Source organism: Musa acuminata, chromosome BXJ3-10 (genome assembly GCF_036884655.1).
Source record: "Musa acuminata AAA Group cultivar baxijiao chromosome BXJ3-10, Cavendish_Baxijiao_AAA, whole genome shotgun sequence".
Classification (NCBI taxonomy): Eukaryota; Viridiplantae; Streptophyta; class Magnoliopsida; order Zingiberales; family Musaceae; genus Musa; species Musa acuminata.
Genome location: NC_088358.1, coordinates 8,444,638 through 8,472,500, shown reverse-complemented (window position 1 = coordinate 8,472,500; position 27,863 = coordinate 8,444,638). Strand labels below are relative to the sequence as shown.

The window sequence follows — 27,863 nt, the reverse complement described above, 5'->3', positions numbered from 1 at the left end:
TCTTACTCTCTGCATGGCTTACACCATATCGGTGTGGCTATAGAACATTATCGATTCTAGACCATGATTTTAGTTCATGTTGTTTGGTACAGGCATTATACGGGTCCTATTGCTGACCAGTATTAGTCTTGGACCAAAATTTAATCCATGTTTGCAAGTTGGAACTACTTGATAATGGACAACTAGTTACCAGAAAAATAATTAATGGACTGCCAAGGGTTAAATTTATTTATTTTTTCTACTATAAAATGTTATGACAAGGAAGGACTCAACAATCAAAACCATAGTTCTAATATATAAGATCAATCACTAGCTAAATTATGAAGATTAGAGCAAGACATGACTAAAAACCATACACATTAATAATTAAGGGAAGAAACTTAAGCAATCGTCCATGAAAATATCAAATTTATTTCTCAAAAACAAACCTTTATTCCCACTATAGCGAGTAGAACAAGTTCATCCTCAGGCAACTCCCACTTGTCCCTTTTGTCCTCATGTGGAATTTTATCTAGATCATATAATCTGTATGCAAATGCAACACAACGTAGGCTAAGTGCTGCCATGTCTTCAATTGAATTTTTAAACTCATTCACCTGAAAGAACTTGATATGTTAGAAACATAATTGATAGTAAGGTCAATGAAATAAAAGGAGCTTTTCCTTGTCTGAAGTCATTGGACGAATAGAACCATCGGCATCAAACCAGCTCGTACAAGCAGCTAAGATTAGTTCTGCAGCCCCTTTCCAGTGCACATGAATCTTGGAATCTGCCTACAATTATAAAGAAAGAGAAAAAAGCATACAAGGAAATAGAATCAACAAATTCAAACACATAGGATTAGATGAATCTGAAAATTTAAATAATATGATAATATGGAAACCATATATAAGGACAATCTGCAAAGAAACCAAATGGAAGAACAGTTGCTATAAAAAAAGTGCTTAAAATAAATATTATTGCCAAGAGATGAAAATTCTAGCACAGATCAAATGAGCAACAATTTGTCAGATATGAAACATTGTACTAGTATCACTGGTCAAATTTAAGTATGTACTTAATCGCAGAAATGGAGATATAAGAGATAACAAGTTATTAACTAGTTTACTGAGTTGAACTACGTGAAGGATTTTTAGCCACTGACTTCAACTTGCAGGAACTCCAAGAAGAGTCTGTTTGAAACTCTGTTGGAACTGTCTTTCTAATTCTGCTTGGTTTTCTTCCATCTGACAGTGTCAAACTAAACACTATTATGTCTGCTGATGCTGCTTTGATTCTACCTCCCATATCTTCTTTGAATATTCGTTTGACAACTTCTCAGTTCTAAAACAGGCTTCTCCTTCAATTACCTTTCCACCAGGAAACAGGGTGATTGGTTACTAGAAGGTTCTCATCTTGGAAGAGATTTTGTCAAAAGAATTCAAAGTTTGATAGCCAAAACATTGTGGTTCCTATGGTTAAACAGGAATAGTGCCAAGTTTTGCAACAACCTCTCCAGCCATTCATTCCTAACTTGGAAGTCTCTAGCCCTCACCAATGACTTCAGCCCAAATCCTTTTTGAATTCTAACTTCCCTAGAATGGAGTCTGCCATAACTATGACTTTACTTGAATGTAATGGCTCTTTTGATAATACTACTTATGCAGGTATAGGTTATATCTTTAAAAGATGGGATGGATTTACCCTTGAAGCTGGATATGTACCATGTCAAGCTAACCACCCTAGTGCAGTTGAAGGCTTGGATTTATTGGAGGCTTTAAACCTTGCTGAACATGGATGATGGCACAATCTATTGGTCAGATAGGATCCTGCCAATATTATAGCCATGTGCTTAATGGAGAAGCTCTGGCTTCCTGGATTCTTCATGCAATCATTTTGGGTATCCAAGCTGGAGCTTCTAAATTTTCTGGAAACAGTTTTTCTTATTTTAACAGATCTCTCAATGTTGACTCCCACAAACTTGTAGAGCTTGGGATTTGGGAGAATCCATCATACTTATTTTTGTTGGAAGTTGAACATGATTTCTCCTCAAGCGTTTTATGATATAACCAGTGTACTAAATAGTAAATATATCTTCTTGACTTGTTTTTGTTTTCATTAAAAAAACTCAAAGAAGAATCTCTCAAGTTTTCATCAGCCCATTTCTCACCATCCCATTATACAGATCTTTATAGAATAGATCACATCATTGGGTTATCAAGCCTTCGGCAAACTTTTATAGAAAGTGCACTCTTCCTATTCATGAAAAGGCAACACTGGTTGTTTATTACTTTATTTTGAGAAAAAAATAACAATTTAACATGGCATGAACCTAGAGAAATCAAATGTAATTTGCACTAGCGAATTCGATTATTTGGCAATCCAGAAGATAACACCTCTCCAGAGATTACTTCAAGTGAATCAAATATGCAGAAACTTTGCTAATTTACTTCCAAAATTGTTGTATTAGCATAGCTACACAGAGTAATAGAAGCTGTCATCCATATCAATGAGGTTAGCCACATCAATTCATATTGAATTGCATGGTTTAAGATCTCTTTAAGTACAAAATGAAGAAATTGGACCTTTTTTGTGACCTTTACTGATCTTACGGGCAATATAATGATTAGGAGAACAAGGGCCCTTGCTTTTCTCAAGCTTGTACAGAAACAATCAATGATCAATACTACATTTTAGTCAAACTGATTTTTCCTAGCCTGAATTTTTAGCATCAACATAACATGAAATCTTTTTCTTATCCCATTAAGTGATATTCCTAACCAAATTAGTGTGAATAACAAATATATTAGTTCTCACTGGGTTAATAGTTCTCAAGCATTAATCAGATGGTAATAACATATGACGGTATCATATAACATCCCGATTAGTCCTACATTGGAAGTGAATAAGAGTAAGATTGACTTATAAAAGTCTGATGGGTAAACTACTGTCAACTAAAGTTTAAACATTTTATGCTTGTGGTTTGGGCTCAATTATCCTATCAGGTCAGATCATGACAATTAATCTCAAAGTCGACCTAATATTAGGTATTGTGAGGGGCTCAAGTAGAAAAGGACTATTGGTGGAAAGAACCAAAGGGTACACCACAACATGGAGCCACCATTACATTAAATCTTATATACATTATACTAGGGTTTCATAAGAATATTAATAATTGTATTTGACTACGACAATTTGTAAAGACAAATAGAAATAAATTCCATGAGAACTAAGAAATAATATAAATTACTAATCATAGTCAACATAGAAGATATTCTATAAAATTTAATTACCACCTTTATTGCAACACCACCATGCTTTTTCTCTGAGTTGAAAGGAACTACATGAAGAATTGATGCTGCTGCCCGCACAACATCAAATTTCATTCCTAGCTATAAAGTTGTGGTTCCATTCATGATCTCAAGTTGATAAAAGAGAACAAACAGGGAAGAGGAAATAATTATATAATTTTTTACCTTGATTCCCCAAGAAAGAATGGCCTTTTCTGTAGGTGAACCAGAGACCTCTGCAGGTCCATCCTATTGCAAGTGGGATACAGTAGTAAGTAGTTGAACATGGCCCGCAAGAGTAATGCCATTAATAGAACAATAAATTATGGTAAATTTGAAACCACAAAGTCAAAGAAAAAATACAATATGATTGAGCAATGAAATCTCTTGGGTGCCTGGCATGAATACTTAACATTAGACTAGTCAATTAAAGATCTTATAAACAAGTATTCAGCAAGTCAAATATGGATATTTATGTAGCATATACCAACAAACAGTGTCTGGTGTTGTTTGAAACCAACCATACTAACACATAAAGTGGTACATCATGTTTTTGCTTCTTATTACAGTGTTAACTTTTGCAGCAATTGATTAAGCATGAAAGGAAGGATTTCAATGGAGATTTGAACTTCCTGCAACTTTTTTACACAATGAAATGGGTTAGAAAATTTTCTTCTTGATTAGAGAATATTTTTAAGGACATTTCCATTGTTTCCATTACACTTGTAAGTATATGAATATAAATTACAATGAGAAATAGGACAACTCACTTCTGGCACAAACACATTGCCAGTTGTATTCTGGGCGATGCCTTCAATCAGCAGGTGAGATGCAGCATCGGTCAATATATCACAATTGTCTGGAGAACTTAATTTCATCCCTCCAACATTTGCCTCCACTACAGTCATCTATAACATTACAGTAAACCTTTCAGAGCCAAAGACATAAGAAATTTTAATTTTTTTTTCTTTTTTTTTTGTTATAAACTTTCATCACATGACTGTACATTCAACAGTTATGCTTTAGACTCTTCAAGTAATTAAGAGCACTACATGGTAAGCATATACCCAGAAAATATAAGTTTGCAACCTGATTGAGTGTCAAAGTTCCAGTTTTGTCACTGCATATTGTTGTTGCTGATCCCATGGTTTCACAAGCTGAAAGCCTCCTCACCTGTGATTCAACCATTTTATATGATTTAGTTCTTTTATACTCTTGCAACACTTGATTGATTCATGAGAGATGCATACCAAGGCCTTGTCTGCCATCATCTTCCTCATTGAGTATGCAAGACTGATGGAGATAAAGACAATTAATCCAAAGAACTGATAGAGAGACAGAGTATCAGATAAAATATATATTACATAGAACAGCATCTAATATTCTTACGTCAAGGTAACAGCCAATGGAAGTCCTTCTGGAACTGCAACAACTACTATGGTTACCTAGTTAAAGTCGGTTGAGAATAAGCCACCTTACTGAAAAGTTCTACAGACTTACAAAACAATTGATACATACAGCAATAGTCAGGATTTTAACAGCACCATCAATGGCAGCCTTTGCACTTGTAAGCCCCCTTATGAATTGAGCAGTTCCATCAGGGTTTTTGGTGTGCCCAGTGAAGTATCTGAAATTTGCACAAATACATAGTTTTGAGATATATACGAGTCATTGTTTACACAATTGCACATACTGACCTAGCCCAAAGAACAATGAGAACTGCAGCAGCAACTGTCAATCCAACTGTACCAATTAAAGTGGCAACACCATTCAATCGTACCTTTAACAGTGAAAACCATCCATGTAAAACACAAAAAGCATGTTTCTAGTTTCAGAAAAAAATCACAGCAAGACAAACCTGCAGAGGAGTTTCTTCACCATTATCCTCTGAAATATTAGCCATCAACATACCCCATTCAGTATTAGTTCCAACAGCAATCACCTGGGATGATTAGAAAAGACATATAAGATTAGGTTAGTCACAGCACGTCCTGCATAAAAAAAGTTTTGAAAGAAGGAAAAAGAAGTGACCAAAGTAAACACATTCATATATGATTCTCGGAATACATTTTTCAAATTTCTGAGTTTTAAGACAACAATAAGCATTATCGGATAGATTTAGTAATTGCATTATCATTCTGCTTCAGCATTTGTGTCCTGGGGATGCAACTTGGGCATGCAGATCAAATTCCATCCATGAGCACCAAAAATTGGTTTGAACATTTTTTTGGACAATCTCTTCCTGGATTTAGAATTAAAACATGCATCAAATACCACTAGTAACCAACCAAAATTGAGGCCAGTATCTGAACATTTTCTGCACAGGCTCACTGCTTCAATAACAAAAGCTGCACATAAGTTCAAGTAGGGGAAAGCTTGAGCTTAGATATCTGCTAATGTCAACATGTCATCCTTCTGATCGTTTCTGACTGTTGGTCAGAAACCCAAATAACAACCAGTGTTTGACAATTTTCTTTTTGTTCATGAACTCAACATGTTTAATTATGATTGCTCCTTATTTTTGGCTAGCAATAGTACTGTCAAATGAGTCTTACAAGTAACCTAAGCTCATTACTATTAGCATCTGTATTGCTCTGATCTATGTCATCATACTATTGTCATTTGGATCTTACAAGTAATATTCAGTAATGCAATTAAATAATGAATTATAATTATAATATGGTTAATAACTTCATATAATATGCATATGGAACTCCGATTCAAAATAGAAAATACTTAACAATGAATATGGAAAATTGCTTTTCACACCCTATTTATTAAACACTGATCATAAACACTGGCAAATTTCCCCTTAATTCCATTCCCATCAGTTATGCCTCAAACCGTGCAAACCACTTATCATTCAATTCTTTGTTATTTTGTGAGAGTTTGAGAAAGGAGATAAGATAAGGACTCTTTAATATGTAAAATTACATAATTGAAAGAAAAGTTTACCCGTGGATTGAATAGTTTAATGGGTATGTGATGTGAAAATTGCAGGCTTCAGTCACAAACTTTAGATAGCAGCTCTAATGGATTTAGCAATTAGACTGCCGGTAAAGACTCATGAACATTTAAAATTCATTTACAAAAAATTACAGGCTCCACCACTACTCATGAACATTTAAAATGCATTTATGATAATATTGTGTTCCTGTATGAATGTTTTCTTGCAGGAATTTGACTTATGCTTTATTGCAGGAATTTTTGACTTACAAAAAAGTTTCTTAATGTAAGTGCAGTAGTGGAGAAGCCAAGATTGTGAATGTTAAACTTTAGTAGATATCATACTTCAAATCAAGAAGCAAACAAAATCTTTGATGAGACATTGAGAAAATTTCCAGTCAACATACCTTACTCATCATATATACATGTAGAAATTTTCCATAAAAGAATTTTAAAGGAACATATTAGAACCAAACTTCCTGTTGCCAAAAATGCTACATATTGAAGGAGCCTCATGCACTAATATCCAAAGTAGAATCTGAAGAATTATCAGCATATTAAAATGCTCTAATATCATAATCAGATTCTCAATTTAGGCATACAGCATTTTTTGACAATAAAATACAAAGTGGAATCTGAAGAATTATCAGCATATTAAAATGCTCACCAACATGGTGCCAAAGCCATCAGCAACCTTGCAACCAGACATCAAAAATGGTGCCTTTTGGTCCTTGTGAACCTGAGGAAGAAAATCATATGTTCAGATATGGTTATCAAGTAAATCAGTAAGAAAAAGAAAAAAAATGAAAACTCACAATCTTGGCTTCCCCGGTCATGCTAGATTCATCTATAGCAAGAGAATGGCCATCAATTAGAATACCATCAGCTGGAACCTATAAAGCACATACAAGTAATTAGATCATTTTACACAATCGAGGTTTCAATAAGTTGAACTGTACCTGATCCCCAATTTTAAGTGGAACAATATCACCAACCACTATATCAAATATTGAAATTTCCATCCTTCTACCACTTCTAGTTACCTAAAACAATACAGAATTTAATGAGTTTGACTTAACAAGACTTGATATTCAAGCATATGAATAAGAAGTCGTATTCCAGAAAAGAAAATTCAGAAAGAAACATTTCTGTAAGCTAGTACATACCTCCAAGTGAATATTTCGCTTCTCCTCATTCAGACACTGGAACTGGAGGGATTGTCTATAGTCACTGACAGCTAAAAAGAAGATGAAATCAAGTGAATTGAAGAACTTTAGTAGCACTTCCTCCAGGATACCAAAAGCAAAACTCACATGCCAAAAAAAAGAAGCCCGATCATAAAGACTAATGAACCTAAGACTGAAGGGGGGAACAAGCAAAATCTTCTGATATCATTGTCACAATTGTGAATGCCATATTCTGATAAATAACATTTGTTCAAACAATAGAAATTTCCAACCACACAATGCACACAGACATGCAAATTCCCAGAAGTATTGATCTAATAGATGGTAACCAAGTATTTAACCAAGAGCAAGAATTTGTGAATGAATCATCATCCATATTCCACAGCTTAATTATGCAACTAAATGTTGTCAGAATTGCAACAGTTTTTTTTGTCAAGTAATGGATAGATCGTCATCATGTTAAACACCGTTAGCAGGTATCGATAGATGCAGAAGTTTGCATCTGGACAAGGTTGTATGTTAGACACCCTTAGCATGTATAGATAGCAATAGAGAGAAAAAAAATTCGAAATATCTAGGAGATACTGCTATTCAAGTAAAACTTGTTGCTACAAGAAAAATATGAATCTACTATGGACACAATCCTCTATCCAATAGACAGAACAAATATTTTCCACAGCTTTTATGACCAAGAGAAATCCAATTAAGTGGCCTAATAACTGATTCCAATAGACACCCACAGATGAGGAAAAAGAAAAGCACTTTCTTGGTATTGGGAGGAGAAAAGAAGCTTTTGTTGCATCACTTACTAAATTATTAACTGCAGTTAAACATTATTCTCCTCTCTATTAGCTATGATAACATTTCGCTGCCTTTTTATTAAAACCTCTTCAAACATCATCTTCAATTTGGATCTGACTTAAAACACTTCTGACTGCTCAGTACCCTCCCAAAATCAGAGGTTGAGAAAATGTAGTAGGCAAGAAACAAAATAAAATACAAACAGGAAACCTGAAAAGCTATTAACAATAAATTTAGCAACCAGACACTAATGGAAAATTTCTTTAATTGGCTTGACAATTTGACCATATTGTGGCTTCATAAGAAAATCTCACAAACTATCAACTATAGAAATAATAGGTTCACAAAATCTTAATCCAACAATAAACAATCATTTTTTGAATCAAGTATATTTTTAAATTTTTTGTAGTATCAAAATCCATATTTCTATGTCTTGTAGCTAGGAAGAAGTCATATCCATTACAATTTTGCTGATCTTACAATGAGAAGAACCAATCGTACTGCATTCAGAGTTCAGAATCAAACCTAAGCTACTTTAGGTATCTATTATAGATAATAAACAATATTCTTTTTTCTGTTTGAAAGGAGATGCAATTAAAAGAGTGAACGGGAAAGGAGGGTGAAACTGTGGTAGGGAAGAAGATGGGGTTAGAAGTTGGGTGGATCTTGCAAGCAGAAACAAAGATAGACTCAATACTTCATCATAACTCCATATATGCTAAAGTCTCTTGATCAGACACCTATTACACTAACAAAGGAAATATCTAGTTGAGAAATGAATTAAATAAAGACTACACTTAATTTATTCTACTATTTCTTCTCCTTCCCTAATAATAATCTTCAGTATTGTCACATCAAGGCTGACTTGTTGTATGTTGTCATATTTATTCACAAAAGTAACTCATGATCCAATCAAATATAATTAATCATAAAAAATCGACTAATATTCAACCAAACTATTTTTTTTACTCGATTAAGGACTAATTTAACTGAATTATGGATTAAATCTGATTTCCATCACAGAATTAAAATTATTTTCTCAAATTGCTTATCCTCGGGAAAAGACCTTTCTAATAGTTGACTCTTTCACATTGTGGACTTGGAAAATCTTGGTAATAGAAAGCTATAGTCATACCTCAGCCATGCATGATGCCACTCTACAAAAACTTTCAGCCATAGAATGAATAAGATTTATTATGCTCAATCTATGCTGGACTTTGAATGTTATCATCATCATCATCATTTCAAATACTAGTGACAGTTTGGATTTTAGCCCATGAAGAGAATTTCAACCTTGTTTAAGACAAAGAAACATCACACCCAGAAGGAAAATCTGGCCTCCACCTCCATTCCCCACCACCATCACCACCCTTCCTTTCTTAGGAAAAGAAAAGAGACCTGAATCACATGCTCTCTGATTATAAAATTTTTTTCTTATTATCTTATACTCAAGTCCATTTGCAGTGACAGCGTCCTGATTCCTGTTCTTTGGATGGGACATGTATAAACATACTTCTTTTATCTTGTATAGTCTTCCAAGTTGCAAGTACCCTCCATAACCATGAAGTGAAAAAATATTAGAATAAAAATACCACCGGTAGAGGCAAATATTAATCACAGAAGTAACTAATAACAACTTCAAAGGGGCACACTCTTACTGCAAGTTGTTTTATCAGAGGTTAAATTCACTCAATTAGTAAAAGCAAATAGAGACAAATTAGATACTCATATATGAGATCTAGATATCATACCTGTAACAAGTACAACAAGAATTACAGCAAAGGCAATGCTTCCACCGTCGTACCATCCTTCACTTAGGCCCTAGGTAGTAGATAGTAGTACATCATTAGAAGAAAATTACCAGGCATTCTATAGCCAATATGTTATGGATACATCTAGCTGATCCATCAAGCAACATCCAAAGAAATCTAAAGAATGCATAAGATTCCAAAAAGTTTGGAGTCTCATCAAAAGCAGAGACTTTCAGAACTCTCATTTGCAGCTGGCCATTTATAATATGGGAACACAAATATATGTACATACCTATGGAACAAATTCATTCACTGTTTTGATGCATTTTTCATACAGAATATGCAGAAACATAAAGTATGTGGAGTCTTTGTAAACCATATTAATTAAAAGAGGTGGAAGGGAAGAAAAAGGAAGAGAAGAGAAGAGAAGAGAGGAGGAAAAAAACAAGCCAAATTACGTGAAGAATCCTTCAACTTTGGGTGATATTGCAAGTTCGTCTTGAAACTAAAAGAACAAGCCAAAGATGAGTTAGTGTGATAGTCAATTTAATTCTTTTCTTCACATACCTTTCAAAAAATACACATGATATCCACATGACATTTACATGTCACAAAAATCATAAACTGACTATTGAAAACCTTAGTTCCTGTGTTTGGTCCCAAAACCATCAAATTTTAGTTTTTAATTTTCCCTATTGACTTGATCATTGACTAACATTTCATGTAGATAGCTTTATGTCAAGCGCATTGTCACAAATCGCGTTAGAGTCAACTTAGTATTGGGCATACTGAGGGGTTTAAGGACAAAATGGCTATATGTGATGAGGTTAGAAGCACATCACAATGTGAGTCACCACTGGATTGAGTCTCACGTTTACTTAACATGGTTCGTGACAAATTATAGTAGCCCCCATGTAATCCCACAGAAAAAGTGGGAAAATAATTTAAATAGGTTGTAATGGTTTGATGAGTATAATAATTAAGCAAGGAATGATATTTTACTCAAACCAATAACAAACGAGTGGTACATATCGGTCTAAGCGTCCGTTGGTACGTGGACTGCACCTGGTCCGATCCACCATATAAAAGGAAAACTTCTTACCCTATTCACTTCCACTTTTCAAGCATGCCGCCTCCACTTCTTATGCAATTGTGACCTCTGTTTCTCACCATGACTTCTCACCGCGATCGACACCACTGCTTCTCATGCAACCATAACTTCACAGCCCAAAAGACCTTTGCTTCTCATGTAGGCCACTAGGTCACCACACATTGCAACCTCCACTTGTCGCAATTTCATTGCACATTGCTGCCATGCATGACCTTTGCCCTAATTACTTCTTCGGTATGCCTCTTCTCCTTGTCCTCTTTCTCCTGCTTCTTCCTTCTTTTCCTCTATCTCCTCTTCTTCCACCTTCCTCCTTCCTCCTCTTCCTTCATCTGCCCTTTCTCTTCTCTTTGTTCTTCCTCTCCAAAACACTAGTAAGTACCAGTGTACCAACACATTATATACCAATACTGACTAGTATATACCGGTCCGACCAAATCACCAAAACAGGTCCCGTACTTGAAACCATGGTATGCAGTACCGAATGGTACCGCCCGATACGGGCGTTACGTATCGGTCCGACGGCATACCGGTACGCGGACCACCCGGTACCGCTACAGTATTTCGCTGTATCAGTGCTACAGTGCTACAGTTCTATACTGTAGCAATACTATAGTGCTACAGTAATGAAGAAAAATATATAAAATTATTCGGTATACCAGGGTGTACCACTCGGTACGCCCTGGTGTATCGCTCAGTACGCCGGTACCGTACCGTACCGAGCCAACCTCGAAACACCGGTACGGTACGGTATTACATACCTTGCTTGAAACGATGATCCTTGATAATAAGTATCTTGGACCATATGGTTTTGTTTATCAAGTTAAAAGGTCAATTAGGCCATGATAAGACCACATAACTATGAGTGATTCTTCGAGTTAGAACAAGTTGAAAAGTTATCCTTGATGGCATGGCATTATCACCAACTAATGTAGGACAATAGAAGATGTTGTAGATATGGCAACTTATAACATTTGAAGACCACTTAACTAATAAAAATATAATGAATTATGCTTATATCTAGGTCAATTAACATTCTATTAAATAAAAAAGTTATGCGTATAACTATTATGTAGTCTTTACTCCAGGGTTTTGAATACCGATCCATACTGACGTACCGAGCAATGTACCAGTATGTATCATCGATATGCCCTAGTGAACTAATAATATATCCTAAAACCTTAAAAATATCTCCACCTACTACGCTAGGGCATACCGATCGGTATGCCTCTATAATGGTCGAAATCAGGGGTAATACCGGTCGATATGCCTTGATACCGGTCAAAACACTAAAACTACCCAATAGAGGGCAGTTTGTATACCGATATTCTCTCGGACCAGTATGTACCGATCGTATCGGGTGGTACACATCGAAATTGAGAACCTTGCTTTACTCAACCATGGACTTACCAAATTACATATGTATCATTTGATAGGATTGATTTGATATTTTATAGTTTAATATTCTTGCTTGGAAATGACCTTTTAAATGATACACATTAGCAGCTACAAAATAAATATGGATCAGGTAAGGGCGACCAACAAAGAGATAAGAGCAACGATGGTGGCGAGATAAAAGACATTATAATGTTCTTCATCCTTAACCTAGTATTCGGGATGGGAAAAAGAATATTTTCTAAATTGAGTTATGGAGATAGGCCTTAAAAATCAAAAGGTTTGATTTAAGTATGACTAAGAATAAATATATGTGATGTAATTTTAGTAATACTACAAGGAAAACTATGAATATAGTTAATATGAATGGACAAGTAATTTCAGTAAGAGTACTAGGTATCTTGGCTTTGTTATTCAACATGATGAAAGATTGATGAAGATATTATATACAGAATAAAAACTAGTTGGCTAAAATCTAAAAAGAAATAGCTCCAAGTGTCCTTTTAGATTAAAAGAACAGTTTTACAAGATAGTTAAGATATTCATGATTTATAAATGTGAGTGTTGGGTGATTAAGATGCATCATATATAAAAAATTTTGTAGCTGAATGTGAATGTTAAAGTGGATCTATGGAGTTGCTAGGAAGCCAAAAAAATATATTTCCATTTCTGTACAACTAGTCTTAACTCAGGTAAAGAATAATATGAGGAAGAATTACCTAAGATGACATAGACGTGTTCTAAAGAGACACATGGAAATGCACGAGTGAAGGCTTTAATTAAAACTATAAATATGGATATAAATCTTTTAATTTAACTAAAGATATTTATTAAAAGGATCAATGTCAGAAAAAATTCATTTAGTTCATCCCAAATAATTAAAGCATTATAGTTTGTGGTTGTTGTTGATAATGATCAAATAAGGGTCCTCATGGATTATACAAGAGATAAGGATCACTTGGGAGCAACATTCATACAGGAGCGTAGCAACTCATTAGATAAAAGGTCATCTGGGAAGAAATGTACAGACTGAAAACTCGTGCATGAAATGGTAAAGAATTTTACCCAAGGTCTTTAATTTTAAATAATACTGTCTGGAACGGGCGATACATACCAGTCCATCAATGTTAGGATCCTTTTTCTGAGCTTTTGAATAATGTTTATTGAGTCTGTTTAGTCCAATTGTTTATTAAGTCAGTTTAGTTCAGTTAGAATCAAGAAGAGGTTTATTTAATATTTATTTATTATTAGAGCTCAAGTTCTGATGGGTAGAACTCTATAAATAGGAATGTAATTACTTCTTTTCAGTTATCTATGGGAAAAATACTATTTTGTCTTTTGACAAACCCTAGGAGGCCGATCCCCTCGAAGCGATCAAGGAGGGCCGATCCCCTCGATCAAGGAGGGCCGATCCCCTCGATCAAGGAGGGCCGATCCCCTCGAAACGATCAAGGAGGCCGATCCCCTCGAAGTGATCATCCCCTTTCTCTTCTTCTTTTTTATGATAAGACTTTAGGATCTTATCATTTGGTATCAGAGCATCCTCATCTCTTCTACGATAAGACCTTAGGGTCTTATCATTTGGTATCAGAGCAACGATCCTTGGCGCAGCCCGCTGCAGCCTTGCTTCCCTTCTTCCCCACCACTACCGTTGTTGCTGTTTCCCCGGCCAGCGACCTTCAACCACCGCTCGACCTCCTCGCTGCCCCATCTCATTCAAAAAAAAGAAAAAAGAAAAGAAGAAACACGAGAGGAAGAAGAAGCCGCAGCCACCCCTACGTCTCCTGCTTCCGGCCAGCCCACCTGCCGCTGCTGCTCTCCGGCCAGCGCCCACCATCGCCCCGCTTCCCGGCCAGTGACCTCTTCTCCTCACGTCCCCATCTCGCTCAAGCGAGAAGGACCGCCGGCACCGCAGCCGCAACCGCCGGTTGCTGCAGCCCCTCAGCGGTTGCAGAAACAGAGCTTCCTCTGTTGCCGCAGCCCCTCGTCAATCGCAGCCACGCCTCGAGCGCCGTCGCCTTCCAGCCGACCCACCACCACTGCCAGCCACCGTGCGGCGACCGCTGCTCGCCTCCCAGCCGCCGTTCCCCCTCGTTCGGGCGAGAACGACCGCCGCCACTCCCCCTTGCTCTGCCCCCTTGTGACCGAAACAGGGCAATCCTCTTGCTGCTGCGAACGCCGGTTGCCACCACCGTCGCCGCTGCTGCCCAGCCAGCGACGACGCCGCTCGCCGCCCAGCCTGCCACCGTCGATTCCTATTTTCCACTGCAGCCTCAACCTCGGCAACGCCACCGCAGCCGCCCTCCAACAGCACACGCAGCAAGCTCTTGTGCGGCCGCTTCAACCTCGGCAACGCACGCACCGACTCCTCTTCTCAACCTCAGCCGCTTCAACGGCACCGTCGTGTCGTCAACTGCACGCGCCTTCCAACCCCGGCGCTCTCACCCCACGCAGCGATGGAAATAGGGCAGCTACTCTTCCTCCAACGCAGCGACCGCAGCACTGTCAATGGCGTCAACCTCGCATCGACAGTGTTGATGTCCTTGACCGACATCAAAAATAAAAATTGAGATTACAGATTTACAGTCTTACGCAATAACCACTGATAACTCGGTGAAAGCACAAATGGAAGCATTAGAAATCAGAATTGAGAACTGACCGCAAGAAACACTTAATGATTTTAAAAAGAGTTTACTAAAGAGCCTTAGCAAATTTCAAAAAAATAGGAGCTCAAGTTCTACGTTGCACAGATCTGAAAATATAAGAAAAGGACCCCAAGATTGTGACATAAATTACTCACACATGAAGATGGAATTTCCGAGATGGAAAGATGAAGATCCGACCAATTGGATCTCTAAAGCAAAAAAAAATTTTCGTTTTCACAGAACCCCAGAAGAATCCAAAGTAGAAGTGGCCTCAATCCAGCTCAAGGGAGATGCACTCCAGTGGTACGATTGGTATGAAACTTTCCACGGAATTTCTTCGTGGGAGCAATTCAAAAGAGGACTTCTTATTCGCTTTGGCCCATCCGAATATGAGAATATTGATTGCCAGCTTGCCAAAATTCGTCAAACTTCTACAGTATTAGAATATCAGAGTAAGTTTGAAAGATTATCAAATCAAGCTAGAGATTGGTCGGATCGATAACTTCTGGATACATTTATTGAATGGCTTATTCCAGAGATCCGGTGTGAAGTTAAGGCTCGTCAACCCCGCACTATGATAGCTGCGATCTCATTTGCAAATCTATATGAGAAAAAAATTAGCAAGGAAAGATCAGCAAAAGGTTTGTACTATGATGAAAAATGGAGTATGGAGCACCGATGTAAACAAGGGCAACTTCTGATGATTGAACCAATTGGAGAGGAGCCGAAAGCTAAGAATGTGGACTTCGATCATGAAGGTATAAATTGTAATGAAGACGTTGAACCTACCGTACATACAATGCATATATTAGCCGACTACTCTAACCCGCAAACTATGGAAGTTACCGCAACTCTAGAGCATCAGCCTATTATAGTTTTGATTGATACTGGTAGCACTAACAATTTTATGGACAGTGAGATTATTAACCGATTGACCCACCACATTGAAGACTATGATAGATTCGAAATAAAGATCGTTGATGGATGAATTTTTACTTGTGATAGCAAAAGTTCAAAGATAAAATTGATTATACAGGGTCAGAAGTTTCATGCAACGATTACTACACTGAAAGACCGATCGGTTGCTTACACTATCAAAAAGTGGAGACCATACTTACTTGATCAACGGGTTGTGATGCGTTACAGATAGTCTATAGCTAAAGTGCTGAAAGAGAAGCTTCCCGAGATTGATGCTACTCAACCTTGAGGAAAAGACTAATTTTAAGAGGGAGGAACTGTTATGATCCTTTTTCTGAGCTTTTGAATAATGTTTATTGAGTCTGTTTAATCCAGTTGTTTATTGAGTCAGTTTGATTCAGTTAGAGTCAAGTAGAGATTTATTTAATATTTATTTATTATTAGAGCTCAAGTCCTGATGGACTCTGGGTAGAACTCTATAAATAGAGATGTAACTGCTTCTTTTCAGTTATCTATGAAAAATACTATTCTGTCTTTTGACAAACCCTAGGAGGCCGATCCTCTCGAAGCGATCAAAGAGGGCCGATCCCCTCGAAGCGATCAAGGAGGTCGATCCCCTCGAAGTGATCATCCCCTTTCTCTTCTTCTTTTTTATGATAAGACTTTAAGGTCTTATCATTTGGTATCAGAGCATCCCCATCTCTTTTACGATAAGACCTTAGGGTCTTATCAATCAATAGATCGGTACACGGACCGCCCGTTACCGGACGGTATATATATATATATATATATATATATATATATATATAAGATTTGTTTTACTTTTATATATATATATATAAGTGACATTGCCGAGGCGCCGTCGCCAAATGTTTAATTTATTATATATATATATATATATATATATATATATATATATATATATATATATATATATATATATATATATATATATATAAGTGATGTTGTCGAGGCGACGTCGCCAAATGTTTAATTTATTATATATATATATATATATATATATATATATATATATATATATATATATATATATATATATATATATATATATATATATATATATATATATATATATATATATATATATACCTAACGGTATACCACTTAGTATACAGTAGTATCGTACCGAGCGAATGTCGAAACTCCGGCATGGTACGATATTTCAATCCTTAATTTTACTTATTTACTATTAGAACTTCTTGTAAATAAATTTAACTGACAAGTGAAAGACTTAGGTATAAAACAAAGTATCACATTGTGTCTCCAAATAATTGTCCTATTTATCAAACTAAGCAAAATAGCAATTGAATCAGAAAAAAAGTATTTATTTCTAAAAGCTTTATGATTGGATTGATTATAGAATTCCACAAACTTAGTAGGCCTGACAATCAGATTAGCGTAACTTGTATTTTGATAGCAACAAATTATTATGCTTGTGGCAATATCTATCGTAGAGAGATTATATGGACATCTTACTTCTGTTTTTATGCCCAGTACCAATGAAATAACAGCAGCAACCATCAATATGATGAGTGTCAAATCTTGGCAAGCCTCCCACAGGAACACCTACAGGACGCAGATGTAAAAAATGAAGTTCATCTGTCAGCAAATGTAAACAAGAAGTAGAAACAACAATACATACACAAGCATAGTAACTCATACCAAAAAGTTCCGCCCTTTCTTTTGTGGATATGTATTTGCTCCAAATATGATTCTTCTATGCAACAATTCAGATTCATCTCCGATGATACCCCTCTCAATGTTGGATTTTAACATATGTGATAATCCCTTGACCTAATCACCAAGATAACCACGTAAACAACATAGGATGAAGATTAACAATAATGCATTTAAATCTCAAGCTACTTGCCCCTCCATATTCTTGCAGCCTGGCGAAGTCATGTTCCCTGGTTAATGTAGTAAGCTTGTCCACACTGATTGGAAAACCATCTTTGGGAATTACTGGTTTCTCTCCAGAAGCATCTATGTTTTAGGACCAAAAGATATTGATGCAAGAAAGATATAAGACCACATAGCAACACAAACATCAGTCATAATGAATTAAGCAGTGAAATAAGAGATCTCTGAATAAAAAGCATGAAACAAGGTACTAAAGAAATAATAGTCAACATAATTTAATTTATACATTTTGTGACATTGAAATGCATGATTATCAAGTACAATAGAACTATTAGGCATTAAGCAGAAATTGATATAGCAAGATGCCAAAGTACCTGGTGCCTCTCTTTCCCCAGCTTCTTTGAAGAGAAATGCAGCCTGGAAAAGAAAAAAACTGATGAACAAGCAAAAGCCTAAGAAATATAAAAGACACGTGATTGAGGATTATACCCGTATAACTTGCGCATGAGTCCTTATTTTCCTCCTTAGGTCTTCCTTCTCTTTCTCCTTTTTTAGGTCAAGAGTATATCTAAATCGACGTGATGCATTCAACACAAGTGCTGCTTGCTGTCAAAAGAGCAAACAATTATGTTAGCTGCTATGTTGCATTCATCTCTTTAGTTGGGAATTTCATAATGCATAAAGTTATTTTCTCATTTTCGTTTTTTATTTGTCCCAATCATCATCATGTTTTTTGGCACTATCCTCTTTACTTTCTTTAATCATTCTTTTCTTGCTTTTACTATAACACATTAATAACTCATTAAAATTTAGATTTTTTTAATCTTTTTTAATCAGATTTCATAATTTCAAAATTTCACAACTTTGTTTTTGATATATATATATATATATATATATATATATATATATATATATATATATATATATATATATATATATATATGTTTAAAATTTTCAACTCACATTATTCTCTCAAACTCTTTCTCACTCATATCTCTCTCTCATTCTCACATTTTCACACTCTTAAACACAACAAAACTACGATTTATGGATTGGATCAAAGTTGGGAAACTAATTTTGGAGGATTAAGCGAAAGAACACTCTAATCAAGAGGAACTAGAGACACTCAACCGTCATAGTCATCCATCCAACATATAAAGGCAAAGGCAAAGGGGAAAGCAGTAGCATCAGTTACGCCATTGAAAGAATCGAATCAAGCGATAAGACACCTTCACAATCGCATTCAACAACTCACTCGGTCCAGAGACATGGCAACTATTAGGATCAAGAACGGCACTAAGAAGTAGGGTGAATTAGTGCAACGGATAAAAACGATAAATTTAAACAATTTCAAAAAATTTCGTGTGATGAAACTCTTAGTTCGACAAAAACCATTTTGGAAAGAAGTTTGACTCGAACAAGTTTATAAGTGAGTAGAGAGGAGGGAATTGGACAGTTTGCAATGAAGTAATAGTAGAATGCAGCAAAAGTAAAGTATGCACCAAGAAGAAAACACGCCAATTTTATAATGGTTCAATCGTCCGACCTACATCTACTGCTGACACCTCCTCCAATAAGGTCATCGGTTTCCACTATTGATCTTTCTTGAAGGGTAAAGATCAATCACCCCTTTATAGAACTTTCACAAGTGGCTCACTCTCCTTTTACAAACTTTCACACTTAGAAACGGTGGAGGTGAACTCTCAACTTTTGTAAACTATTTCACTATGGTTTCAGTTCAGTTTTTATCACTTCTCTGTGTGTTACCAACTGAGAAGTAAGGGATATTTATAGCCCTCAATTGGCTTCAGAATTGGAGTCAAAAAGTGTCACATCCTCGATTTTCGGGATACTAGCGGTACTATCGCCATTATTGGGCGATACTATCGCTTGACACTCTGATACTAGGCGGTACCACCACCCAGTCTGGTGGTACTATCGCTTGACAGAGCCTGGAGACTAGGCTCTGGCGATACACCACCGCCTAACAAGGTAGTACCACTGCCTGACATTATTAACTACCGACGGTACCACTGCCCAATCTGGGCGATACCACCACTTAGACCACCTAGGAGGCTGAGCCTCAAACGGTTCCATTGCCCATCCTGGGCGGTGCCACCACCTGGCAAGGCTCCAAGTGGCTGAGTGAGCCTTCCATCCGACCCAACTTAGCCCTGTTTTAGGCCCAGTTGGCCCCTAACTGAGTTAGTGAGATTACCTCCCAATCCTAACCCTAATTATGTGCTAACTTCGATTTTTAAGGCATACACTAAAGAAAATAAGTCCGGTAAGTCTAGGTTTCTTCCAGTGATCTTCCGGCGGACTTCCGATGATCTCTCGATAATCTTCTAGCGGACTCCTAGCAAGCACCTGGATTTCACAATGATGTTCTTGACGAGTTCCGACGAGCTTCTTTGACAAGCTCCTGGACTTCTCGACCAATTCCGGTGGCACTTCCTACGAACCTCCAGACTCTCGACGAACTCTCGAACTCCCAACGAACTCTCGATCTTGACTATAGCACTTCGTTTTGCTTTATGCCTCGATCGCTATCGTAGTTAATCCTACACACTTTTCTCAATATATAGATTGGATGAAATAATTTACCAATTGATTTCATCATCAAAATCCGAGATTCAACAATCTCCCCATTTTTTATGATGACAATCAATTGATGATGGAGTTAACCTTAACTCCCCCTATCTATATGTCATACTTGAGAAAAGATACTCTTGAATTCAAGGTCTTTGAATTCAAGTATCAAACTGATAAGTCATATGCATTTAAACTTATGCACATCATAATACTAATCATGATTTACCATCTCAAAATATGATACCACATATTTATCATAATAAAAATGATGTCAAAGCATGATATCCATTTTCAAGTCTAATATCGAATGATCATTTTCAAGTACGTACAAATTTCAAATATGAAATTTAGCAAGATTCAAATTCCAAGTTTGATAAAAGATAACAATTCATCAATTCGAGGGATGATATAAATTGAAAGTAAGAAATTAAGCATGATAAGTTTCATACCTCATCATAATGATAGACATTCATCATTTTGTTACGAAATCAAGTATGATTTTAAGAATGAAACATTTTCAAGTATCCATGTCACATTATGATGTGTTTCAAGCATGATACATTTCAAGTATTTGCGATGTATTTGACGATACTAATCATATTTCAAGCATTCGTAATACATTCAAGCATTTATAATATGATACATCTTACACATTATTTCAAACATTCATAATGCTAAGTTGTCATTAATTTATCACATTTCTCCCCCTTTGTCATCAACCAAAAGGAGAATCATTCAACAATGCAAGTGTTTAAAAAAAATTATCCAAGTAAGTTCTATACCAATTTATCCAAGCTAGTAAAAAAAGAAGTTAAGCAAAAAAAATTTTACATGATAACTACTTTTGATTTTTGAAATGGATAAGCTAGCATTTGTGTTTTAGATGTGCAAAAGCTTTTTGGTTCTTCTTGAGATGTGTAAGTTTCTTTCTTCATTTGTCATAAAAATAAGAGGAAGAGGAAGAAGAGTAAGGGAGGAATTCATTCTCCACAAGAAAATCAAGAACCAATTTCTTGAAAGGATTTGAACCAAGTCAAATCTATAATAAATGAGTTTCATCGAATCAAGTTTCTAGTTTAGCAAAGAGAAATAATTCATTAAAAGGATCAAGATGTTCATACAAAATCAAATCCCTATTCCTGGAAATGATCATCACATACTAAAAATCCATGAATAAAAATTTTATAAATCAAATCCCTTTTCTTGTAAATAGAAGGAAGAAGGATTCAAAGGAATTAATAAAGGATCAAGTCATTTATCCAAAAATCCATGAGTGAAGGGACTAAATATATCAAAAATCATTAAATGATGGAGCAAGGGTATAGAATAAATTTGATACCAAGTTAATAGAAATAAAATAAATTCATGACTCATGCATTCGTATGGTTTAACATCCCTAACTCTCTTCTAATGAAATTAAATTATTCTTTATTTAAATATTTTGTAAAGATATCGGCTAATTGATATTTTGTATCAATAAACTTTAAAGATATATCATTGTTATTAACATGATCTCTTATAAAATGATATCTAATATCAATATGTTTAGTTTTAGAGTGTTGAATAGAATTTTTTGTTAAACATATTACACTTGTGTTATCATATTTTATGAGAATATTCTTAAAATGAATGTTATAATCTTTTAATATATTTTTCATCCATACAACTTGTTCACAACATGCACCAATTGCTATATACCCAACTTCGATTGTAGATAATACAACTGAGTTTTGTTTCTTGAAAGACCAAGGGACAAGTGCATGGCCTAAGAATTGATATGTTCCGGATGTGCTTTTTCTATCTTTTCTACATCCAGTAAAATCTGCATCAACATAAGCAATTAATTCAAAGCTTTCAGATTTTGGATACCATAATCTTATATTAGGGATTCCTTTAAGATATCTAAGAATTCTTTTAACAGCTTTAAGATGAGATAGCTTAGGATTAGATTGAAATATAGCACAAAGTCATGTGCTAAACATGATGTTCGGGCTAGTTGCGGTGAGGTATAGTAAACTACCTATCATATCCCTATAAGTTTTTTTATCAAAGCTTTCTCCACTTTCATCCATGTCTAACTTAGTGAAGATGCTTATAGGAGTATTGATAGCCTTTAAACCATCTATATTAAACCGTTTTAGCAATTCTAATGCATATGTGGTTTAACTAAGAAAAATATCATTACTAAGTTGTTTGATTTGTAAGTCTAAGAAGAAAGTTAGTTCACCTATTAAACTTATTTTCAAATTCTTGGCTCATACTCTTGACAAACGATTCGCATAAGGATTCATTTGTAGAACCAAAAATAATATCATCAATATAAATTTGAACAACAAGAAAGTTATTTTTAAAATTTCTAATAAACAATGTAGTATCGACCTTACCTTTAGAAAAATTATTTTGGATAAGAAAGGAACTAAGTCTCTCGTACCAAGCCCTTAGTGCTTGTTTCAAACCATAGAGAGCTTTAGACAATTTAAAAACATGATTCAGAAAAGTGGTATTCTTAAATCTGGATGGTTGTTTAATATATACTTCTTCGGAGATAAAGCTATTTAAGAAAGTGCTCTTGACATCCATTTGAAATAACTTAAAGTTATTACTACTAGCATAGGCAATGAGCATCTTTATAGCTTCTAATCTTGCCATAGGAGCGAAGGTTTCTTTATAATCGATACCTTTGTCTTGGTTGAAACCCTTGGCCACTAATCTAGGCTTGTTTCTAACCACGATACTAAATTTATCTATCTTGTTTCTAAAGACCCATTTAGTACCAATAACTAAATAGTCACTAGGTCTTAGAATAAGCTTTCACACCTCGTTTATCTTAAATTGGTTCAACTCTTCTTGTATTGTAATAACTCATAAATCATCTTTCAATGCTTCGTCAATGCATTTTGATTCAATTTGAGAAAGAAAAATAATGTTGGCACAAAATTTTTTAAAAGAAGAACGAGTTTAAACACCCTTTGATGTGTCTCCTAAGATTAGCTCCTTAGGATAAGCATCTATATACTTCCAATCCTTAGGTAAGGATTCTTTGGAAGAAGATACATCCAAGTTACTAGTGGGAGGAGAGGGTTCATTCAAATTTAAACCATCAAAATCATTTTTCTTGGATTCAGAAATCTCATTGAAAACAACATGAATAGATTCTTCTATAACTAAAGTTCTTTTATTAAATACACGAAATGCTTTAGAAGTAGAAGAATAACCAAGAAAAGTGCCTTTATCGTATTTTATATCAAATTTTCCTAAGGCATCTTTTTCATTCAAAACAAAATATTTATAACCGAAAACTTACGAAACATTGGGTTTTTTATTATTCTATAACTCATAAGGAGTTTTGGAAAGTAATGATCTTACTAGAACCCTATTTATGACATAGCATGCCATGTTAACGGCTTCGGCCCAAAAATATTCGGGTAGGCTATGTTTGTTTAACATGTTTCTTGTCATTTCTTGTAAATTCCTATTTTTACTCCATTTTGTTGTGGGTTTCTTGGAGTAGAGAAATTATGGTTGTACCCATTTGATTCATAAAAGTTTTAGAAATCATAGTTTTGAAACTCACCACCATGATCACTACGTATAGATACAATTATAAAGCCTTCGTCATTTTGAACAAGTTTACAAAACTTAAAAAAACACTTGAAGCAATTACATTTGTGTGCCAAGAAGTATGTCCAAGTATATCTACTAATAATCATCTACAATTACAAAGACGTATTTACCATCTCCTAAGTTTGTTGTATCAATTAGTCCAAACAAATCAATATGGATCAATTACAATGGTCTAGAGGTGCTTATTTGATTATTTGATTTAAAACTACTTTTTATTTGTTTTCCTAGTTGATATACATCACACACACTTTGACAAACTTAATATTAGGAATGCCTCTTACAAGTTTTCTAGATAAAATTTGAGAGATTAGTTTTATGCTAGCATGACCTAATCTCCTATGCTAAAGCCAAGCATCGTAATTCAAAACTGAAAAACACATTTAATTACAAAGATCATCAATGTCAATAGTGTATACATTATTTTATTTTAAGGTAATCATAGATATGTTTTTATGTGGTTTTTCAATAATATAAGCATTGGATTCAAATCTAATGATGTATCTTTTATCATACAATTGACTAATGCTCAAAAGATTATGCTTTAAGCCATCAACCAACAATACATCTTCAATCAAAATGTTAGATTCGTTACTTATGGTTCCTTTGCCAATGATTTTACCATTGTTATTGTCTCTAAAGGTGACATATCCTTCGTCTAGGCAAGTGAGCTTAGAGAATTTAGATGGATCTCTAGTCATATGCCTTAAGCATCCACTATCAAGGTACCATCTCTTGCTCCTAGCTTGGATGTTAAATATTTCTACAAAAAAGGATGATTTTTCGATACCCATTTGACCTTGGGTGCCTAAAAAATTGATCTATTCAACTTATCATTTTGCATGGAGTTCTTTGCGGTTCCTTTAGGAACCCAAATCAATTTGTGTGGACTATGTCTCTTAAACGGACATTTATAAGCAACATGCCCAAATTTATAATAAAAATTATATTTTATGAGGGGTGATACATGAAAGGTAGGGCCTTTAACAAAGGTGGTTGGATTTTAGTAAGAGCTACTCACGAATCAAATTCCACCTCTTTTATGAACGTGACATTTATTTGCAAGAATCATATTCAAGGACTTGCTACCAACCTTAAACTTTTCTAAAGTTTCTTTGAGTAGCAAGTTTTCCTTCTCAAGTGTCTCGAAGTGTTCACACTTAGTGCATGGAGGCAACGAAGGATTAATATGCTTAAGTTTTTCAAATTCATTATTTAAAACAACATGCTCCTTTTTCAAAGAATTAGATTTTTTACTCATTATTCTACATTCATCGAACAAATCATGAAAAGCACTTAAAAGCCCATTGAAGGATAAATTTGCATCTAATAAACTACTTACCTTATCTTTGATAGCCATTAGTGCGTAGTTGGCGATTTCCTTGTTGCTTTATTCTTCATCTTTGAAATCGTTAGAATCATCCCACTTTGCTTTGAGCGTCTTCTTCTTCTTTGGTCGTTTCTTCTTCACTTGGGGACATTCGCATTTGAAATGTCATGACTTCTTACATTCGTAGTATATAACTTGTTCTTTCTTGGGTTTAATTTTATTTTTAGTGTTATTTTTATATTTATTTTTTTTATGAATTTTTTGAACTATCTTGTCAAGAGTGACAAATTATCATCATAGTCCTTATCACTTGAACTTTCTTTCAAGTGGTCTTCATGAGTTCTTAGTGTCATATCCTTCCTCTTCTTTGGAAAGTTGTTCTCAAGCTCTTTATGAGCGTTGCAAGTCATCTCATAGATCATTAACGACCCGATAAGTTCTTCGAGAGGGAAATTATTCAAATTCTTGACCTCTTGAATGATTGCTATTTGAGGGTCCTAACTCTTTGGAAGGGATCTCAATATTTTATTAACGAGTTCAAAGTAAGAAAAATGTTTACCAAGCGTTTTTAGACTATTGACGACATCCGTAAACTGGGTGTACATGTCTCCAATGGTCTCACTTGGATTTATCCGAAACAATTAATAAGTATGGACTACAAGATTTATTTTGGACTCCTTTACTCTACTAGTGCCTTCGTGAGTGATTTCGAGTATGTGCTAAATATCAAAAGTCATTTCATAAATAGACACTCGATTAAACTCATTTTTATCTAAAGCACAAAACAAAGCATTCATAGCCTTGGCATTTAAAGAAAAAGTCTTCTTCTCTAACTCATTTCAATCATTCATTAGAAGAGAACACTTTTGAAAGCCATTTTCCATAATGTTCCATAACTCAAAATCCATAGAAATTAGAAAATTTCTCATTCTAGTTTTCTAATAGGTATAATCTGTTTCATTGAACATGGGTGGATGTGTGATTGAGTGACTCTCTTGGTTGCCGGCAAACGCCATCTCTCTTAGGTTTCAAAACAAAATAAGAGTAATCTCACTTTGATACTAATTGTTAGGATCAAGAACGGCACTAAGAGGGGGGCTGAATTAGTGCAGTAGATAAAAACGATAAATTTAAACAATTTTAAAAAATTTCATACGATGAAACCCTTAGTTCGACGAAAACCGTTTTGGAAAGACATTTGACTCGAATAAATTTATCAGTGAATATAGAGGAGGGAATTGGACAGTTTGCAATGAAGTAATAGTAGAATGCAGCAAAAGTAAAGTAAGCACCATGAAGAGAACATGCCAATTTTATAGTGGTTCGGTCGTCTGACCTACATCCACTACCAACACCTCCTCCAATGAGGTTATCGGTTTCCACTATTGATCTTTCTTGAAAGGCAAAGATCAATCACCCCTTTACGGAACTTTCATAAGTGGCTCACTCTCCTTTTACAAAGTTTCACACTTAGAAACGATGGAGGTGAACTCTCAACTTGTGCAAGCTATTTCATAATGGTTTCGGTTTAGTTCTTATCACTTCTCTATGTGTTACCAGCTAAGAAGTAAGGGGTATTTATAGCCCTCAATTGGCTTCAGAACTGGAGCCAAAAAGTGTCACATCCTCGATTTTTGGGTACTAGCGGTACCACTGCCATTATTAGGCGGTACTATCGCCTGACACTTTGACACTAGGCAGAACCACCGCCCAGTCTGGCGGTACTACCGTCTGACAAAGTCTCGGAGACTGGGCTCTAGAGGTACCATCACCTGATAAGGTGGTTCTACTGCCTAGCAGTATTAACTACCGATGGTACCACCGCCCAATCTGGATGGTATAATCTCCCAAACCACCTGGGAGACTGAGCCTCAAGCAGTTCCACCGCCCACCCTCGGCGGTGCTATTGCTTGGCAAGGCTCCAAGTGGCCAAGTCGGCCTTCCATCAGGCCCAACTCAGCCTTGTTTTGGGCCCAATTGGCCCTTAACTAAGTTAGTGGAATTACCTCCCAATCCTAACCCTAATTATATGCTAACTTTGATTTTTAAGGCATACACTAAACAAAATAAGTCCGATAAGTCTAGGTTTCTTCCGGCGAGCTTTCGACGATCTTCCGACGGACTTCCGATGATCTCTTGGTAATCTTCCGGTGGACTCCTAGCAAGCTCCTGGATTTCACGATGTTCTTAGCGAGTTCCGATGAGCTTCTTTGGCAAGCTCCTAGACTTCTCGACCACTTCCGGTGGCACTTCCGATGAACCTTCGGACTCCCAACGAACTCTCGATCTTGACTCCGGTACTTCGTTTTACTTTATGCCTTGATCACTATCGTAGTTAATCTTGTACACTTTTCTCAACATATAGATTGGATCAAACAATTTACCAATTAATTTCATCATCAAAATCTGAGATTCA

General features: G+C 35.6%; 2 protein-coding genes across 5 annotated transcripts in view; both read right to left on the bottom strand.

Moving 5' to 3' along the window:
• LOC103973848 (calcium-transporting ATPase 5, plasma membrane-type-like) overlaps window positions 1–17,851 on the bottom strand; it is a 31,908-nt gene extending 14,057 nt beyond the window's left edge. Inside the window, exons 1-18 of one of the 4 annotated variants that reach the window (XR_010501981.1) lie at window positions 17,704–17,851; window positions 17,518–17,607; window positions 9,955–10,024; window positions 7,382–7,452; window positions 7,175–7,258; window positions 7,031–7,108; window positions 6,883–6,954; window positions 5,128–5,211; window positions 4,967–5,049; window positions 4,788–4,896; window positions 4,659–4,714; window positions 4,520–4,562; window positions 4,359–4,442; window positions 4,040–4,177; window positions 3,456–3,518; window positions 3,276–3,371; window positions 665–773; window positions 429–598 (exon numbers count right to left, since the gene is read on the bottom strand). Coding sequence is in view for 3 of the 4 variants with exons in the window: in XM_065172482.1 (XP_065028554.1) it covers window positions 429–598; window positions 665–773; window positions 3,276–3,371; window positions 3,456–3,518; window positions 4,040–4,177; window positions 4,359–4,442; window positions 4,520–4,562; window positions 4,659–4,714; window positions 4,788–4,896; window positions 4,967–5,049; window positions 5,128–5,211; window positions 6,883–6,954; window positions 7,031–7,108; window positions 7,175–7,258; window positions 7,382–7,452; window positions 9,955–10,024; window positions 17,518–17,607; window positions 17,704–17,817 (1,614 nt within the window). In the remaining variant the exon portion in view is untranslated. Of the gene's footprint in view, window positions 1–428; window positions 599–664; window positions 774–3,275; window positions 3,372–3,455; window positions 3,519–4,039; window positions 4,178–4,358; window positions 4,443–4,519; window positions 4,595–4,658; window positions 4,715–4,787; window positions 4,897–4,966; window positions 5,050–5,127; window positions 5,212–6,882; window positions 6,955–7,030; window positions 7,109–7,174; window positions 7,259–7,381; window positions 7,453–9,954; window positions 10,025–17,517; window positions 17,608–17,703 lie in introns of all 4 variants that reach the window. The other 3 variants (XM_065172482.1, XM_065172484.1, XM_065172483.1) reach the window with 3 other exon arrangements.
• Window positions 17,840–27,863, bottom strand: part of LOC135650579 (calcium-transporting ATPase 5, plasma membrane-type-like) — a 30,628-nt gene continuing 20,604 nt past the window's right edge. The window contains exons 3-5 of the mRNA XM_065170058.1: window positions 18,391–18,507; window positions 18,276–18,318; window positions 17,840–18,024 (exon numbers count right to left, since the gene is read on the bottom strand). Coding sequence (XP_065026130.1) covers window positions 17,840–18,024; window positions 18,276–18,318; window positions 18,391–18,507 — 345 coding nt within the window. The remainder of the gene's footprint in view (window positions 18,025–18,275; window positions 18,319–18,390; window positions 18,508–27,863) is intronic.